This window comes from Telopea speciosissima, chromosome 7, assembly GCF_018873765.1.
Source record: "Telopea speciosissima isolate NSW1024214 ecotype Mountain lineage chromosome 7, Tspe_v1, whole genome shotgun sequence".
Taxonomy (NCBI): Eukaryota; Viridiplantae; Streptophyta; class Magnoliopsida; order Proteales; family Proteaceae; genus Telopea; species Telopea speciosissima.
In genome coordinates this window covers 64132591-64150958 of record NC_057922.1, presented here as the reverse complement: position 1 = coordinate 64150958, position 18368 = coordinate 64132591, and the positions used below count along the sequence as shown (strand labels likewise).

The following is an 18368-nucleotide window of genomic DNA, read 5'->3' as shown; positions in this document are numbered from 1 at the left end:
GGGGATTTGGAATCAAGGAGTTTGGTGGGCATACAGTTGATTAAGAAGGCAGTAGTAAGAAAGGCATCAAACATAGAAGTCTTAGGGACATACATGCCAAATAGCAGACTCCGAGTGACTTCCAAGAAATGGCAAATTTTCCTCTTAGCTACCCCATTCTGTTGGGGTGTGTCAACACAAGCAAGTTGATAGATAATGCTATTATTAGTAATAAAGTTTTGAAGTCTACCATACATGTACTCCCTTTATCAAAGTATTGGAATCCCCCTTATCAAAATGAACAATTTTAATTCTAGTACAAATTGAGTATAAATCATTTGATAGAAATTTTGGAAGGATCCTAGGCATCACTCTTGTGTTTCATTAAAAAAGTCCAGGTTGTGCTGGAAAAATCATCAACAAGTGAAACAAAATAACGATAGCCAAATAAAGAACTAGTGGGAGCGGGTCCCCAAATATTAGAATATATTATATGAAAAGGAACAATAGATCTATTACTATGATAGGGATAAGAGAAATGACAATGTTTAGCAAACATATATGGTTCACACTGGAAAAAACATGGGAAGAAGAAAAAGTGTGGCAACTGTTTTTTCATAACAACAAAAGAACGATGGCCTAAACGTTGATGCCAAAGCATCACAAAATCAACAATGTTGCTGTCACTACGTTCACACACAGAGGACTGAGCTGTAAGTAAATTTGGGTTAAGGATCTCTTGTTCTTTTATCTTCTCCTCCTTAGAAAGCCTTGAAATTTCTGTATTTGTTGACCTCCTCTTTGCTTAATGAAATTGATTTACCTATAAATAAATAAATAAAGATAATAATAAGATCAAATTGAATGAAAAAAGGACAACAATCTTATTGAGTGGACATCATCAAGGTTTTAAAATCTAGAATTGGAAATGGGATCGGTGATCTCCATCGAGTATGATTCAAATTAGTTCAAAATCAACCGAAATCCTAGAAAATGGAATCAGAAAGAAGAAACAGAAATTTTCATAAACATGTAATTTTTTGAGTTTTTTTTTTTTAATCTTGCTACAACATATATGTTATATTAATTTTCTACTATTTTACTAATTAAAATAAAGTAAAATTAATAAAAAAAAAAAAGTTGAAGATATGGGTGCATTCATGGCCAATGAAAAAGAGGGATTGAGAAATCATGGTCAGTCAATTTCCTATTTGAATCAACTGGTTCCATTGATTCGGATCTGAATTTTTAAAACCATGGACATGATCCAATGAATCCGATTCAGTGACCAATGTGGTTCTCAGTCCCCTTCTTCAGTTCTTGATTTCAGAGCTCATTTTAATCTTCTTCATCACCAAGACCTGAAAAGATAATGAAAAGGAAAGAAGGTGACACAACAATTCAAGGATTTGGTTAGGTGACTCACAAATAAGAAATTAATGGCAAAGTTAGGAACATGAAAACAGAGTTGAGAGAAATAGAAGAAGTGACATGAACACTACTCTTACCAGAAATAAAGGAAAGGTTACCATTAGCTTCCCTAATCTTACCCTACCAGAGTAGACAAAATATCATATTATCGGTGGCGCCACAGTCAATGACCTAAGAAGAGGTAGTGGAAGGAGCAAATGTAGAGACCTACAAGGCTGAAAGGAAGGATCTGACACTGTGGAAGAAGAGCTACCCAACTGTGACAACCCATTGAAATGATGCAATATCCTCTTGTGGAAATTGTGATCAGCCTGTAGTCCAGATGAGTACCTTATAAGCTCAGTCTCAGCTGTCACGGTGTGTGCTCTGGCGCCCCCTCTCTTGCCACCACACATACTAGTAGGTCCACCACGTATACCAAGGGGACGACCATGGAGCAACCTAACACCTCTCTCTAGTGTGCCCAGATTTCAGATAGTGATCATATTGAGTCTGACTCTGTTTGGCCCTTGGCCTATTCCTCCACCTTGCCAGTCTTTGTGGGTGTTAGAGGTAAGAGCAGATCACACCAGGTATGGTACAGTTTTCATGGCCACTTTTCGAGTGTCCTCTCTTTGCAAGTAGCTATATACTTCATCTAGAGAGGGAAGAGGTGTTCAGTCCACCAAGGAGAATCAAGACACGTTCCTTCTCAAGTGTTCTATATACCTTTGCTTCATCCTCGAAGTTGGACAATTGGAGGTCCCTATAGTGATCATACTCCTCCTAGAGGCCAATAATTGTGTTATAGGACCCAGAAATGGTCTAGTCACCTTGCTTCATTTTGATGACGTTCTGGAGGAGTTGGTAGACCTTTTCTGAGTCACCCACTCGGTTAAAGTTTTAGAGACAGTAGCCCTCATAAACCTCCTCCCAGGTTTCATAAAGAAAATCAACCAGGTCATAACAGTGGTGTTGTTGGTCTTCCATCTCTAATATGTTGGACTACTTGAGTTAGGAGTCTGAATGGTACTTCGCAAGGAGAACTTCACTGAATGGCCCCAATTCAAATAGTTGGTGATGTCCAACTTGACAATGGAGATCTGAGTATTGGGGTTCTCAAAGGCAATCTGAGTAGGGTGGGAACCACTCAAACCACTAGCCGAAGCTTCCGCAGGTCCACTGACCTCGGACATAATGTAAAAATACACTTAGAAGTGTGGGGATGATACCCAAACCAAAAGGAGAGTACACACTCAACCCAAATACAAATTTTCAGTGCTCAGAAAAAACCCAGCAAGAAAGAAAACCACACAACTTGAAGAAACCCAACTGAAATACACCCTTCAAAGTGTAGCATAATCTCATGACAACTCAAGAAATCCAAACAAAGTATCTTACCAACGCAATGCGGCCGGAAGCATCACACATAGCATTTCAAATATAAGAAAGAGCAAAAAACAGCGAGTCTGTGATACTAGTCAACATAGTTGTCACGGCGTCTCGGCGACCCAGGGCGCTGGAGAGGGTCCAAATTCCAGGCGACACCAATTAGGCGACCAAGGCGCCTGGACACCTTGACAACCATGCTTGTCAACCCATAAAAAAAAGTGAGTTGTGCTCCAACAATTCAGTTCTTCACTAACTGAGACCATGGGAGGGTTGGAAGGGACCCTTGGGCGATTCAAATAAGCCTTGTTCCAACTCCAACAAATGTCAGATATGAGAGAGAGAGAGAGTGTAAAGCTGGCGGTACCCTTGTATATTCTGCCTTGAGCTCCAATCAGCCACTTCTTCATGTGAGATCCATTGGTGCTTCTATAGTCTTCATTCAAGACTTATCTCATGATTTCTTCAAACTTTTCACATGGTACCTCTGCCCTAGAACCCCTTTGTAACCTAGGGTTCCAAAGATAGAATGGTAGCAAAGAGCTTGAAGTACGACTCTCAAACCAAAACCGTGGGCTCTGATATCAAGTTGGAATCCAAAGGTTGTAAGAGAACAATAGAGAAGGGAGAAGGTGAGAGTAGGAGGTACCTACACCCCATACTAACATAAGGTAGCTAAGGGAGGGATGAAGGTAAAAAGTAAAAACAAAATACAACATAATATCTCAGTACCTAGAGTACCCTTATTACCAAAACTCTAACACACATCACAGCATTGACAAGGGTACCCATCCATATGCAATTGAAGTCTTAAACTTTGATGACTAATGGGCAAAGTTCCTAGTTTCCAGAATTTCTGTAGAATTCATATGCAATTGAAGTCTTAAACTTTGATGACTAATGGGCAAAATTCCTAGTTTCCAGAATTTCTGTAGAATCCATTTCAGAATTTTTTAGTTGTAGTTATAAACGACCTTAGTTCTTTTTGGCACTAAACTAATAGGCATTGAAACTTCCCACACTTCCTCCTCCTCTTCCCACCAGGAGGAAAAAAAGAAGCAAAAAATTTGTCCATTAAACTATAAAAAGAAAGTAAACTGAATTCAGAGGTAGCCCCTGGGTAAACTATTCTTATGGGGAACTCGAAGGCAGAAAATGAAGCGACTTCTGCCTCGAACTGACCCTGATTGATACTGTAGAGTTTACCTGCTCTGCTGTTTGGTAAGCACTATATGCTTTTGTAGCTATGAAGTATGCATATACTCTCAAGAGCTTTGTTATTTTGTTCATTTTTCTGTTTTAAATTTTAGTTATTGACATTTTTTTACCTATTTTGCAGAATGTTGATGTGGATAATTTTGATGACTTTGGAATTGATTTGTATTCCGCTCCTGAGGAAGCTTTATTGGACTCGGATCTTGATGTTGATAAAATGAATTGCATCAGTAGCGAAAAGGCTGATAATGCTTTTCAAAGGTATTGCATTTCTCCGGACTTTCCAACAGTTACAGCTGCACTTTCAGTTCATTTAGTTTTGCTTATAATGTCATTCTTACTGTGCTTCCTCTAGTTTCTTTCTAACCAGATGTTCCAACGATGTCAACTACCTATAATTTCCCACTTTTTTACTTATGGACATCCAATTAATTTGTATACAAGCAACTTGAAAAGATCTCTAACCATATTGTGCATTTTCAAGATAATTGCAAAATCCACTAGATGCACAGACCTCTTGAGTGAAGAGCAATGCATCAATGAAGGATAGCATTCTCTGTGTCTCTTTGCAAAGCAGACACAGTTCTGTGATAATGTGGACTTTGTATTGAAAATACCTTAGCAACCTCAAAAAGGGGTAAAATTTAATAACCCATCTGTAAGATCCAGTGGACGTCCAAACTCTCATGACAGATTTCATGCTCTAGAAATTAGTGTGGTCCACTTGCGCTTTAAAAAAATTTTCATATTTCCACCACAAATTCTCTCAAATATTTTCATTTTTATAGCAATATGAAGTCCAGATGTGATTGGGAGAGGGCAGGGGAGGCACCATTTTTATTTCCTGTAATTGGTGTAGGTATTTCAGAAGAATTTTGACTTGTAGCCTTGGGAGCAGGTCCGGTCGGTTAGTCCCTTGGTACACGAAATGTGCCATCTAAATCCTGCATTCCAGAAACCTCCTCCAATCCCCTCCTTCCCCAAAAAAAGTGCTCCATGATCAACCCAGAAGAGTTCTAAAGCATTGTCTTCTATGTTTCAATTTCTAAAATAAGGGGAAAACTTGATTTAGGAGTTTTAAGAGTCCGGTTTCTCCAATGTTCCACTATTGCATTTCCTCCCCAGTGTTCTCTGTTTTGGTTAATGGTAGCCCGGCGGGGTATTTTGGGGCTACGGTGGGCATTAGGCAAGGCTGCCCCCTATCTCCTTATTTGTTCGCTTTGGCTTTGGAGGTTCTCTCTCGGAAAATCCAACTGTGCACTGACCAGCAGCTCATCTCTCCTATGCCAAAGTGTAGGGCTCTCAAGCTGACTCACTTGGCTTTTGCTGACGACCTTATGATCTTCTCTAAGGCCTCCATTAGTTCGCTTGAGTCTATATTGCTTTGCCTGCAGCAATTTCATGAGCTTTCTGGCCTCTGCAGCAATCCGGCCAAGTCTCTCTTATTTTTTGCTAGTGTCCCTGCCTCAGACAAAGCAAATTTTCAAATCAGGCTTCCTTGAGGGTCATCTGCCTGCCAAATATCTGGGGCTGCCTTTGATTCCAGCCAGGCTTTCAACTCACCATTGCACCCTTATGCTGGACCTTATCAGGAAAAGACTTCAGTTGTGGAAAGGCAAGTTACTATCTTATGCAGGCAGGTTGGTTCTTATCAAATCAGTCTTGGAGGCCTCTTACATCTACTAGTCTGGTATCTATGGCCTCCCGCGCTCTACTATCAAGTCTTTGGAATCCCTCCTTGCCTCCTTTCTTTAGAAGGGCAACGACTCTTCTAGATTCCTCCATCCTCTAAGCTGGGCTTCGGTTTGCTTACCCAAGAAGGAAGGTGGTTTGGGAATCAGCAGGATCAAAGATGTGAACACTGCAGGTATCATCAAGCTAATCTAGAAGCTAGTCACAAAAAAGAAGAGCATTTGGGTTGATTGGATTTACTCTGGGCCTCTTCGCCAAGATTCTATTTGGATTGCTTCAGCTCTGTCTGACTCCTCTTGGGTTTGGCGTAAGATCCTTGCCAATCGTCACTTGGTGATTCTCCCCATTCGCTCTCAGATTGGCGATGGTCTCTGTTCTTTCCTTTGGTTAGATCACTAGCACCCAAGAGGGGTTCTCCTCCACTCTGTCACTCCAAGAATCATCTATGCCTCGGGTCTCCACAGGCTCTCCCTGGTTGCTGATATCATTGGTCAAGCTGGTTGGGCTCTTCCTTCTACTTCCATTCCTGAGCTGAACCTCCTTTGGAATGACCTTCATCTCATCACCAGAAGGCCTCCGAACAGAGGTGATTGCATCAGTTGGTCCTCAAACACTTCCACCACCTTCTCCGCCAAAGGAGTCTGGAACTTAGTCCGCATGAGAGGCTCCTTAGCCCCTTGGAGGAAGCTTCTTTGGTTCAAACATCATATCCCCCGTCACTGCTTTACTGCCTAGAGGATCTTCTCGAATTGCCTTCCCACTCAAGCCTTCCTCAGAAGCCGTCAGATTTCAGTCCCTCCCAACTGCTGCCTCTGTTGGAACAATATGGAAGATCTGGATCACCTCTTCTTTGGATGCCCTACAACTTCTGCTATTTGGAAAGGCATCCTTGCCAAATGCTGGCCTTCTCCAAGAAGCATCCTCCCTTTTTCGCGTGAGTGGATATGGATTGATATGACTTTCGGAGGCTCCTTTATCTGTGACTTTGTTGGCAAGATGGCTTTCTGTGCAGCCCTCAACCATATTTGGATGGAGCGTAATATCAGGAAATGGACCTCCAAATCTCGGTCCTACAACCAGATTTGGGAATCCATTTCCTTCGAAATTAAAGCCAAGTTGTCTTTTGCTCCCCCTTCTTCTTGTATTGATTCCCCAAGGAACAGGCACATTGTTATATCCTGGGGTCTCTCTTCTGTCTCTTTAGTTCCTTCTAGCCCTCCTTTTTGAGTGGGCTGTTTTGTTTCTTCCCCTTTTGGGGGCCTTGTATATTCTCTCTCCTTCTTCAGTAATGAAATTTTTATTCACCCAAAAAAAAAAAAAAAATAGAGTCCGGTTTCTCTGGACGAGCACCTCTTTATGTCCACCTAGGCCCTAGCCAAGTTGGATGAGACCCAAATTTTGTGGATGGGTAGACCCCTATGTCACCTGCTCATTGCCAAGTAGAAAAATAAAGCATGGAAAATTAAGGACCACCAAGGAGATGGATGGACATACACGTGAGGGTATCCCATTACTAGGGGATGAATGAATTAATTTCAGTCTGAATTTTACACATGGACAATCTAGACCATTTCCTACATATCCAATTGTCAGAATCCCCAAATCACCCTTCCACATGGCAAAATTAACATGCTTGTTCAGAAAACTCTATAGACGTGCCATTACAGAGATACTTTTGCCAAATCAATACCATCTTTTTTTGTTTATTATAAGAGCTTCATGATTTTCTTAATAGTTCCAAGATCTAGTATCAGTTTTGTGTTACTGCCTGGTTGTGTGCTACATCCCTTAATTCTAGTCTAGAATGACCTATAACTGTGATAATGGTTCTATCCCATTTCATGGCTGACTCAACGTGTTCTAATGGAGCCATTATGGCCTGATGCAGGTTATAGTCTAGGATTTAGATTTGTGGGGTTGAACTACTAGGGATATTGGAAAGGGTTAGGGCAGATTAGGGTTGAAAGTAGGAGAAATGAAGGTAGGAATAAAATGTATCATGTACCCATGAGCAGTAACTTTAAACAAATAACAGATCAAACAGTATAACAATTTTATTTTAATCACTGACTTCGAAGACCATAATTTTGCTCCTGCAGATAAGGTCTGATACACAGCTGGAATGAAATCAGGTTTTATAGAAGGAGAAACCAGAATCTGGAAGGAAAGATGAAGAAGCGGGTGAGATTTGATGGTAGAGGAAGAAGATAGAAAATAAAAATAAGATAAGAGAGCCTCCATGTGGCCATACAAACAGTTAGTATACAAAGATATAACAAACATAAAGGACTATTTGAACTAAAGCGTTGGTCTCTTAGAGAGAGAGAGAGAGAGAGAGAGAGCCTTCATGTGGCCACACAAACAGTTGGTATACAAAGATATAACAAACTAATGTAGTCCTAGATAGACAAGGGTCTACTAGGAGCCAAGTAAATCAGGATCTCACAACTTGCTGGCCGATTGGGACAGAATTGGGAAATCAGGGCAGAATTAGGGTTAGGTTTAGGGTAAAAAAGGTTGAATCTTATTTGAATAAACTAGGCAGGTTTTTAGGAACCTAATGATGTAGGGTTGGTACGGTTTAAGTGAAGAATTAAAATTTAGAAAAATTAGTGTTAGGGTTTCGGGTTTTGGGAAAGAGGAGAGTGTGAGTTTTAGGGTTTAGAGTTGGAATTTGGGAGAGGGCTTAAGGTCGAGTGTTACGGGTAATATCAGTGAGGTTCGGCTGTAATTTGGACAAATTTCCATGGCTGGATTGTTCTGAGTAGCTTTTAAGGTTTCTAGGTTTAATGGAGATGAGGGGGGATTAGGGTTTGGTTGATGTTTTGGGGCAGCAACCTGGATTGAGTGTAGGGTGAGGTGAGAGCGGGTTGTGATCCAAATTTGATGGGATTTTGATGGTGGAAGAAGGCTGGACAGGGATTCTAGGGTTTAATGGGGATCGATTGGTAATAAGTAGGCTTAGGCTGGAGGATTAGAAGAAGAAAGGTAAATGCTGTAATTGTAAATTACTTGAATACAGGTTCTTCAATGGCAGCAGCTTCGAAGAACTAGAAGAAGGACCTCCCGATCTACAAGATGCAAGGAGTCGATCGGAGTTCACCAATCCCTTCACCTTGATATTACCCACAAGGCATACTCACGTGGAGCTAAACAGCAGCAGCAAACAAAAGAGTTTTTGTTTTTTTAAAATCTGAACTGTGGGGGAGCCTCCCATGATTTTATTAATGTATAATATGGCCCAAGGCCCAATTCCTATTACAAATATGAATCATTCCCCTTCTAAAATCGTGGAGGGGGTGGGACACTTAAATTAAAAGCTAAAACTTAAAAGATTCCCTATCTACCAATAGGAAATAAGAACCTAACAACGAATAAGATTAATTCACTTAAATTGAACCATGGTCTGAACCTGTTCAATTCAAGTTTACAATTAAACTGAAAAAAACTAAGTATAGAAAATAACTCCTAAGTATGAAAGTAAACTAAGGCTCCAAACACTAGGCCCTAATCTTAGGGCTTCTTCTTCTTGCGGATGCTTGGATCTGCGTCACAAACATAAAGGACTATTTGAACTAAAGCACTTGGTCTCTTAGACTAATCTCTATGTAAGAAATAATAGCAAGATCTCATAAGACTGAAATGGACACTAAGCAACCAACTCAAACTAAACTTATTAAGACTACTATTTTAACCTAACAACTTGTCCAACTGGGCCCCACTAATTATAACTCCTAAAATAAAAGAAAAATTTGTATTCCCCCTTAACACCCCGTATTTGGAGCTTATATTTTGGTTCATTGCAAATAAATCTACAAAAATTATCAGCCTAGAAAACAGGCTCTTTTCTTCACTTCTTATTGCATCATGTCCGCCTGTGAAACCCTCCTTAGTGCCATATGGACAGTATTAGGCAGTTCGATACAATTTCAGGGCCTAAGTCTGCTGAGGAAAATAAAGAAGAAAGAAAAGATAGAGAAATGTAGAGCTATTCCCATGTTTTTACATGAGTTCTCTTATTCTATATCTAACAGTAACAAGAATTGTGTGATGCTTTTGAATTGTACAGTCAAAGTTCATTCGTGGCGACATCTTTTATTATTTCTGGACTTTGGTTTCCACTTTTCAGGATAGAAGCTTAATTGCTTGTGACTGAAGTGAAGGTCTTATTGTTCCTTACTTTTGTTTCCTAGTATTCGTTGGTTTTTGACCTGTATTCGGAGCCCATTTAGAGAAGTTGTACTGGTGCAATGCCTTGGTCCTTTCTCTTAATTTTGAAGGTTGAATAAAGTATAGAAGGCATGGCAAAGTATCTTTTTAAGATTTGGTGTGGTATCAAAAAGTATTGTCTGAAATGTAGAATAATGATTTTGGAAAATAACTTTGGTGCATCTTTCTTTTTCTTTTTTGTCAAAGTGCTGTTGTTCACAAGATTAATGCAATTGCTGTATAATCAGAAGCTCTGAACCATCCACAGCAAGATGTCAAAACATTGTACCTGGTGATATCATTCAGGCTAATCCTAAAGGTATGTGGTGTTATTTTCTTTGTTGAATCTTTATTGAATGATCCAAGCAAATCCCCCCTCTTTCTTGGGGTGTGTGGGTGGCTGGCTGGGGGGGGGGGGAGGGGGTATTCGGGCAATCATGCCCATGGAATGAGGTAGCAGTATCTGATCGGCCGGATCGTATCGTTTGAGGCTGATACCAGTGCTTGGCCGATGCTAGATTGGATATCAGTATTGGATCAAGGGTAAAATTGTAAAAAAAAAACCCAATTTCTAACGAAAATTACAGGTAAAATTGTTTGATCCGTGCCGATACTGGCTGGTCCAGATCGGCATCAGCAGAGACCGATACCGATTCCTATACTGATATCCCCAATCCCTGATCAAGTCCGAAATGCTAGTCTTTACATTTTCCCTTCTTTGTGTATGTGCGTGAATATCAGGTGTTACTTCTTTTGGTATTGAAGGTTCACAGATGAACTTAAGGCATAAAATGGAAGAACCTAAGAAGCTGGAAGAGTAAGATTTCTTGCTTGGTCATTTTGCATCATTCTTCTAATGGTCATTTGATGTCACACATTTATTACTTACTGTTATTATGGAATCTTATAGAGCGGTGAAGGCCAATTCTCCTGCGTTACTGAATGTTGATTTACCATCGGAGCTTAAATGTTCCCTTTGCAACACCATATTCAAGGAGGCTGTGATGATTCGATGTTGCCAGCATAGTTTTTGTGAAAAATGTAAAGTTCTTCGTTAAGAAAAATCTTTCCCCTGAATTTGAGTATAATTATTTGCATTTTCTAATTTGAAGTAAAAACGTTCTCAGGCTCAAAATATAAGAGAACCCTCAGCTCTTGTGACCGACTGATAGTAATTTTATAGGCTGAGTCAGGCCTAGGAAACACCCCAGTACCTTAACAGATGAAACTTTGGCAAATGCTTGGAGGCCCCTCCTTAAGAATCCCAAATAACATATTATTTAGTATGAATGTATGATACATATATAGTATGTGTAATGTGTATAACAATAGATAAAAAACCAATGAAAAGAGTATCCGGCTTATGTTTTTCACACTTCTTATATGCAGCACAACTAATAGAAATGACAGAGTATCTACAGATATTTGTATTAACTAGGCAGTTGCCTAGGTGAATTGCCAGAGAGTTACCTAGGTATCTTTTCAGATCTTGCCTAGTCCTTTGTTGGTTAGCCCTTCCTGGACCGCCTGGTTTCCTAGGGCCCAGGTGATATCTAGGTGTTGCCTTGACAACACTGTTAATGGCATGAGTCCAATCAAATTTACAACATAAAAGCAGAGAGTAAAGTGCATTCAGCAACTAAGAAATTTAATAATATCCTCTAATTTAGTTTTAGTGAGATATGATTAACTAGCTTATTTCCCCATGTTTCTGTCATCTGCACAATTCCAATGTAGATTCTGGCTACAGGTATTCGTCTGGTGTTGATTGAGAAGGCAAGGTGCCCGAAGTGTTCTTCCACCAGATGTGGTGTAGAAGATTTGTTGCCAAATGTTTCTCTTAGGCATGCAATTGATCATTTTCTTGAGTCTCAAATGCTTCTCAGTGGTTCAGACAATATTCTTCCTCAATATGCCCCTGGTAAGATCATAAATTGATTCAACTGCATACCAAAGATGCTTTATCTTGGAATGAATCATAGCACTTAAAAGTTTTGTATAATCAGATGGAGAATCTGGAATCCAAGCAAAGGAACTTTCTTGTGCTATGTCAATATGCCAAAGAGAACCAGTTATGCCCCATTCACCATCTGGAACAGGGAAAGGATCAAATATAGTAATGGCGGAATATGCATCTGAGTCGGTCATCAAAAGCAATGCATCTGCTGCTGGAACCAGTTCTCGACATATCAACTTAGGTGCTAGTAAATCTGGGAAATCAGTTCCACTGCAAAATATAAAACAGGTGAATGGAGAAAATGGTGCACCTGGTTGTGCTGTAAATTTTGAATATGGACCAGAAGGCATGAAGTCTGTAACTGAGTTTCAAGGGGAAAACCAGCCCGTTAAATTGCGGCAAACTTTTAGAGAGAAGGAAGGTATGGTTTCTGTAATATAAAGCAATCCCTGTTCTGAGCATTGCTTTATATTGATGTTTTTTGTCTTTATCAGTTTCCATTCTATTTTCTGGTATTGTAATATTTCTATTCTGTTCTGATGACATAGCAGGTAGTACCACAAACATGAAAGAAAAAGGATTTTGGGTTAATACCACAGGTAATGCTCTAATCTCTATAATGTTACCTGAGGTCTGTTGTGGATAGTTTACCAGATATCGAGTATATCCTTACTAAGAATGTCATTTGGCTTTTCAGATGGGATTGGAAGTTTTATGGCTACAAGCAGACACAGAAAGGTAAATCTTTTATACAAAAAATCTTGATTTTTTTCATCCAAAGTATCTCGATACTAATTTTTGGTGTGTTTACACTCAAGGGTCTAAATCTTGGTTTCAAGGCTGGTTTCGGTCAGGCTCGAAACCAAGATGTGCTGGGATCTTGTTTGAGGTTTTGACACTGGGTTTTGTTTCGGCTAGGCCCGAACCAAGATAACTTGGAGATTTCGATCAGTTTCAACCGAGATTTAGTTCCATGTTTACACTTCCCTTTCCCCACCTTTTTTTTGTAGGGGGGGGGGTAGTTCAAGTTCCAGTATTATATGATTCCTCAGGCTATAGAGGGGAAAATAACTTCATTTGCTATTCAAATTACTACTACTACTACTACTATTACTAGTCTATCAATTTTTTTTGGTGGTATAAAAATAAGATGATACTTCTTTCTATTGAACATATTGATTTTATATACTTTAGCTGGGGAGATGCCTATTTCAGTTAAGTATAATCGACTGTACATTCTTCCCATTGTGTTGTACTCAAGTTCCAGCATTTTGACTGTTAAAGATATCGCTTTTCTGCATTTCATGTTCTCAATACTGCTACTAACCCATGCTATTATTAGTGCTAGAGTAGTGTAAAATATTATCCCAGCATTTGATTTGCTGAATTGGTTATCAACTTTTTGTCACCTTAAATATGTTGGAACTTATTCTTGTTGAAACGTAATGTCTACTGCTATGAGCCTATGACTACAATGTCCTATGCCAAAGTACTGCCCCGGGGAGGGAGGGAGGGAGGGAGGGAGGGAGTAGTCATAGGCTCAGAAATTGTCAGAAATATTACTTCAACATTGATATCCTATTGCTACCACGTTTATCATTTTTGTTTTACCCTAAATATCTTATTACCTATTTTTGTTGAACATATTGTGTATCTCTGCTCTAGTTTGGATATGGATATGGATATGGATATGTTGAGTTGAATTTACTGCAAGTGTAAATACTTTTTTCGTCGCCTTTGATACATTACCTAAAATTCCAGTGTACTTTGAACAATCCTTGGGTACATTAGACTGAGTTTTGTGGAATTCTATTGAGTCTCCCCTCTTTTTCTTCCGTCTCCTCAAGTTCAAAACTTGGCATCATAATGAGTTTGCAAATTTTTTGTTTCCTTTTCAAGTGACATTGTAATGATTAGCCATCTAAATCCTGCTCTATGTTGTTTATAAACAGGGGGACCGTACCTGTTACATGTGTGGTTCTCCTGATCATTTCATACGGAACTGCCCCGCTGCTTCTAGTCCACATCCTATGCTTCAGACAGGTAAATGCAAATGTGGGTTTGTGCCGCACATCCATTTTATAGAGGTACTTATATTGCAGAAAGTTCTCTAAATGAGTGACACTTTTCTTTGCATTCTGATTTCAGGGGATGCTGTATTCCCGGGAGGCATGTCGACTTATGGACCATCTTACTGGCAGGGGTCTTCGTTGTCCCCTCATATTAGGCCCTTCACAAACATATATGGCAATGCAGGGCTGATGCCCTTTGATCCAGCCATGGTCCCTGTAACCCCTTTTGCTATGTCTTCTTATATGCCATCCATGTATTCTGGGTTGGCAGTCCCCTAGTAAGTTCATTTTATTTTTATTTTATTGCACCTAATATAATGCACTTAATAAATATTCTCCAAATCATTTTTTTTTTGCTTTATGTAGTATTTGTTTTAGTGAATTCATATAGAAGTACTTTGCAGTGGACCTATGAGGATGGTAGGGCTGGTGCCTCCAGTTATGTCGGGAGCAGAGTGTGCTTTGAGCCATTCAGAATTTATGGAGCTTCAGGATTCTGAACAGAGACAAAAACTTAAGCAACAACAAAGGTATATATGCATATTTATACATATTTTTCAATAAGTTATAAATGCATATATTTTTGGATAATGTCAGTTTTCAAATAATATGTGTTCAAAATGAATTTAGAATGGGAAGTAATAACATTAATTTTTTTAAACATGCTTTCAATGGTGCTGCTCTTTGGACATGCCAAATTAAAACATGAAGGCCTGATTTCTAGCTTTCATCTCATTTTAAATATAATATATATTACAAAAGAAAAGTTTCTGCAATTCCTGTTGCCCTCATCTTCATATACTTGATGAGGAATGGAGCATTGGTTAGATTTTCTGTACCTTTTTACTCATGGATTATGTTACTTTCAATGTTCATTGCAGGGTTTATGTTTTCCAGTGGTTGACAATTTTTTTGAAGTTATGGGCATAATTTGCACTCTGTTTGGACTTAGTAATGAGTTTGGCCGATAAGAATTTAAAATGCATGGCTTGAAGAAATGTGCTATGTTGTCCTAGGCCTGCAAATGTGGCTTTAAGCCACACTGTAATAATCAGAGATTTAAACATCCCTTGTGCTGGGATCAGTGTTATTTGAACCTCAAAATTGTGTTGAATGTGTATGCATGATATTCAAACCTGTGTTTTATCATTTGATGAATTTTACTTTGTAGTTCTCATGACAAGGTAGCTTGAAAATTCTAATATGATAGTTGATGAGTTCAGTTTAAATTTGTATTTTGTGAATATGCTAAATCTGTGCTACCTGAACACAGTAAAAAGGAGATTTACCTGTATGAGCACTCTTTTTGGTACAAAACCGTACCCGACTCATATCCTTGCAATACCTGACATTATAGCTAGAATTAGTTTTAACTTTTAACCATAAATGATTGATGCTGCCTGATACACCACTTTTTCCATTACTTTGATATTGTAAAATTGCTGGTTATGCAGTCACAGTGATGTGCAATTTGTGTATTTTCATTCTATTTTCAACAGGGATCGCTCGTATGATGGTGATGACCACTACCTGTACAATCGACCAGAAAGATCACTCGACTGCAAACAAAAAATAGACAGGGAATACGATGGGAACTTCTCTGTGGATACCGTAACTCGAAGATCGAAACAGAAAAGTGCTGGTGATAAATGTCCAGATGAAGACGTCCATGTACTTGTTCGGAGAGATGATTTGGTTCACAGTTCTTCTGGAAGAGATCACAAGCCACACAACTCAGATAGGTCAAGTTCAGAAATGCAGGATAGCTCTGATAGCTCTAACTGGCATAGGAAAAAGAGACACAAACACAATAAAAGAAGTTCGAAGCAGCATACTGAAAGAAGGGGAGAATGTGGGAGCAATACCAGTCACAGGAATCACCATGGAAGCCAAAAAGAAATAAACAGACAGAGGAATGTGAGTGATGCCAAGAGATGCAAGCATAAAAATCATAGCCGCTCAGAATTAGGTTTGGAACCAAGTTCATCTGGAGACCGGAAAAGACAGCGAAGGGATAAAGAATGCAGTCACAGTTCCAGGCATTCCAATCGCAAGTTGAAGCCATCAGAAGATCAATTGGGTCATGACAGATGGGAAATGGTCGAAGGCTTGGATGAGGGCTACAGAGAAGATGGTCATCATCACCACAAGCGCAAGAGAATACATTAAAGCGTAGAAAACTGATGTTCTTCCATGTGGATATACTAGGAATTATAGCAGCAGGGTGTACCAGACTGCTGAAGATGCAGAGACAGCTACAGCAAACATGGCTTATGAGGTAAACATGTACATAAGACCATAAGAGTGCTCCACTTGGTCAGTCCTTGTGGTAGTATTACCGTTTCCCATCATTTTTTATTTGATGTCAAGAAATTGTATGAAGTTGATTTTGATTAGTTCTGCTTCATCTTGTTTACATAGAATTCATGGATTTGTTAAGATGTCTTAACTGTTTTAAACACACAGCGGTTATTTTCATCTAATGTAACTGTCTGTTGGTTTTGTTGATACAGATCTTGTACAGTGGTCGGCATTTGGACAGTAATATCATGTTTGACATTTTATTGATTTCTGCCATTCTAATATTTTTCTGTGAAGGATAGGAAGATTGAGATTTACCTGGGAACATGGCACAGGAATGGGATGAATTTTAGCTCTGAACCAGTTTGTGAGATTTCTGAAGCCAGTTGAGGTATGTTTTCCGCTATTATTACTCAACCAAATGCTTTATGGATATGATCACGACTCCTTTTACCCCTCAAGTAAATGAGCCCAACCAAACACCTAACGCTTACAGGCAGAACCTATCCGCTTGGGCAGGTAAGAAAATGGTAAGGTGATGTAAAATAAAGTGAAAAAGGAGATATCTCCTTGAGAGAAATGCATATTACAGAATGAGGTAGAAAACCATTTTTAGAAATCAAAATTGTCCCCTAATCTTTTATACACCTAGACTCATCTATCCAGAGAAAACTTTTGTCTTGTTTTACTACAGGACCCACACTTTATTCTACTTATACTAGTACCCACAAAAATAGAGAAAATACCTGGGCTATATCTGTCTGATTGCAAGGAATTTGTGCAAAATGAAGGAAAATGAAATTTATTCTTTTCCATTTCTTCTAGGTTGCATGTTTGGTTTGATTGGAAGTTTTCTCTTTTGGGGGGGGGGGGGGGGGTTGGTTTGGTTTGGAGGAAGCTAGCATGGAACATTTTATTTCAGTATAAAATTGCCAGGGATAATGATAAAATAATGCAACACTGTCAATTTGGCATTTTTATGACATTTGCCATGGTTTTTTGGCATTGATATCATGTTGGCCAGATCAGCCTGACTTCATCATTACCACCAAGTATTTGGTTAATGCTAGTCCGTTCTTGAAACCTAATATTTGGAATTTTTGACTGGCAACAGATATGTTTTAGTTTAAGTGCTGGGAAGTGATTCTGGGTTTACTCCAAACTTTGCTACTGCATAGAATTTGTTTGTTTTGGCCTTTTGGGGAAATAAAATAAATTATGTCTCCGTCTGGTTGCAAGTAAAGGGAAGGGAAGGGAAATCAGTTTTAAAAAGAAAAGGAAAGTTTTGTTCTCATTAAAAAAGGGTAAGTTTTGGAATCATTGATTGTGTAACCTACCTAATACTCTTTCCATATTTGGCAATTATATTTTTCAGAGAGAATATTTATTTACTTGTCAAATAAAAAAATCAAAGGGATTGGATTGCAAAGTAAAAGTAAAATTTAATAACCATATTTGGAATATGTTAGAGTTAGTTACACAATCATGTGAGGTAATTATTATAAGTGCTCACTTTAGTATTGATTTTATTTCTCTTCCCTTCCCTTTATTTCACCCCGGCAACCGGATGGAGCCTACTAAAACATAGAAACTTTCTAACTCACAAGGAAAAGTCAGAAAACATCCCAAACTATGACACCTCGGTTACTTTACATTTCCATTTGAAGGTGGTTCTCTTGAAATTTTCTATGCAATTTATTTGTTGTATCCCATTCTTTATTATGTTTTGGAACATGCAACTCTGAGAAACTTAGAAAAAGATAATAAATTGAATTCCAAATAAAAATACTACTAATAATAATAATAATATTTGCATGGCTAACTGGAAAACTTCATTAAATATATTAACTAAAAATTCCAACTAAATTATTCAGATTTTTTTTTGATTTATTCAACAAGAAACATTGTACTTTTGCTTTCAACAACCATCAGTGTTACTGAGGGTGTCAATTTGGGTAAGGAACAGTCCTTGAACCGACTTGTGAGACTGATCTCATTACTAAATGGGATGGTTTAGGGAGCTGGTTTTGAGAGATGGGATGGTTTTCGGATGAGTTTCCTAATGGGTCCAGAACCGAAAGCCTAATAAAGAACTGACTAAAACTGGAACTACTAAGTTCCTTTTAACAGTCATATATTACTTA

The 18368-nt window shown here is 38.8% G+C and overlaps 1 protein-coding gene across 4 annotated transcripts in view; it reads left to right on the top strand.

Annotated features, from left to right (window-relative positions):
- Positions 1 to 16664, top strand: part of LOC122669140 (E3 ubiquitin ligase PQT3-like) — a 39517-nt gene extending 22853 nt beyond the window's left edge. Inside the window, exons 4-16 of one of the 4 annotated variants that reach the window (XR_006333968.1) lie at positions 4118 to 4254; positions 10143 to 10213; positions 10636 to 10711; positions 10805 to 10935; positions 11645 to 11815; positions 11901 to 12272; positions 12400 to 12450; positions 12549 to 12589; positions 13804 to 13894; positions 14000 to 14201; positions 14328 to 14453; positions 15420 to 16201; positions 16437 to 16664. Coding sequence is in view for 3 of the 4 variants with exons in the window: in XM_043865820.1 (XP_043721755.1) it covers positions 4118 to 4254; positions 10143 to 10213; positions 10636 to 10711; positions 10805 to 10935; positions 11645 to 11815; positions 11901 to 12272; positions 12400 to 12450; positions 12549 to 12589; positions 13804 to 13894; positions 14000 to 14201; positions 14328 to 14453; positions 15420 to 16092 (2142 nt within the window). In the remaining variant the exon portion in view is untranslated. The other 3 variants (XM_043865822.1, XM_043865821.1, XM_043865820.1) reach the window with 3 other exon arrangements.
- Positions 16665 to 18368: the final 1704 nt, after the last annotated feature.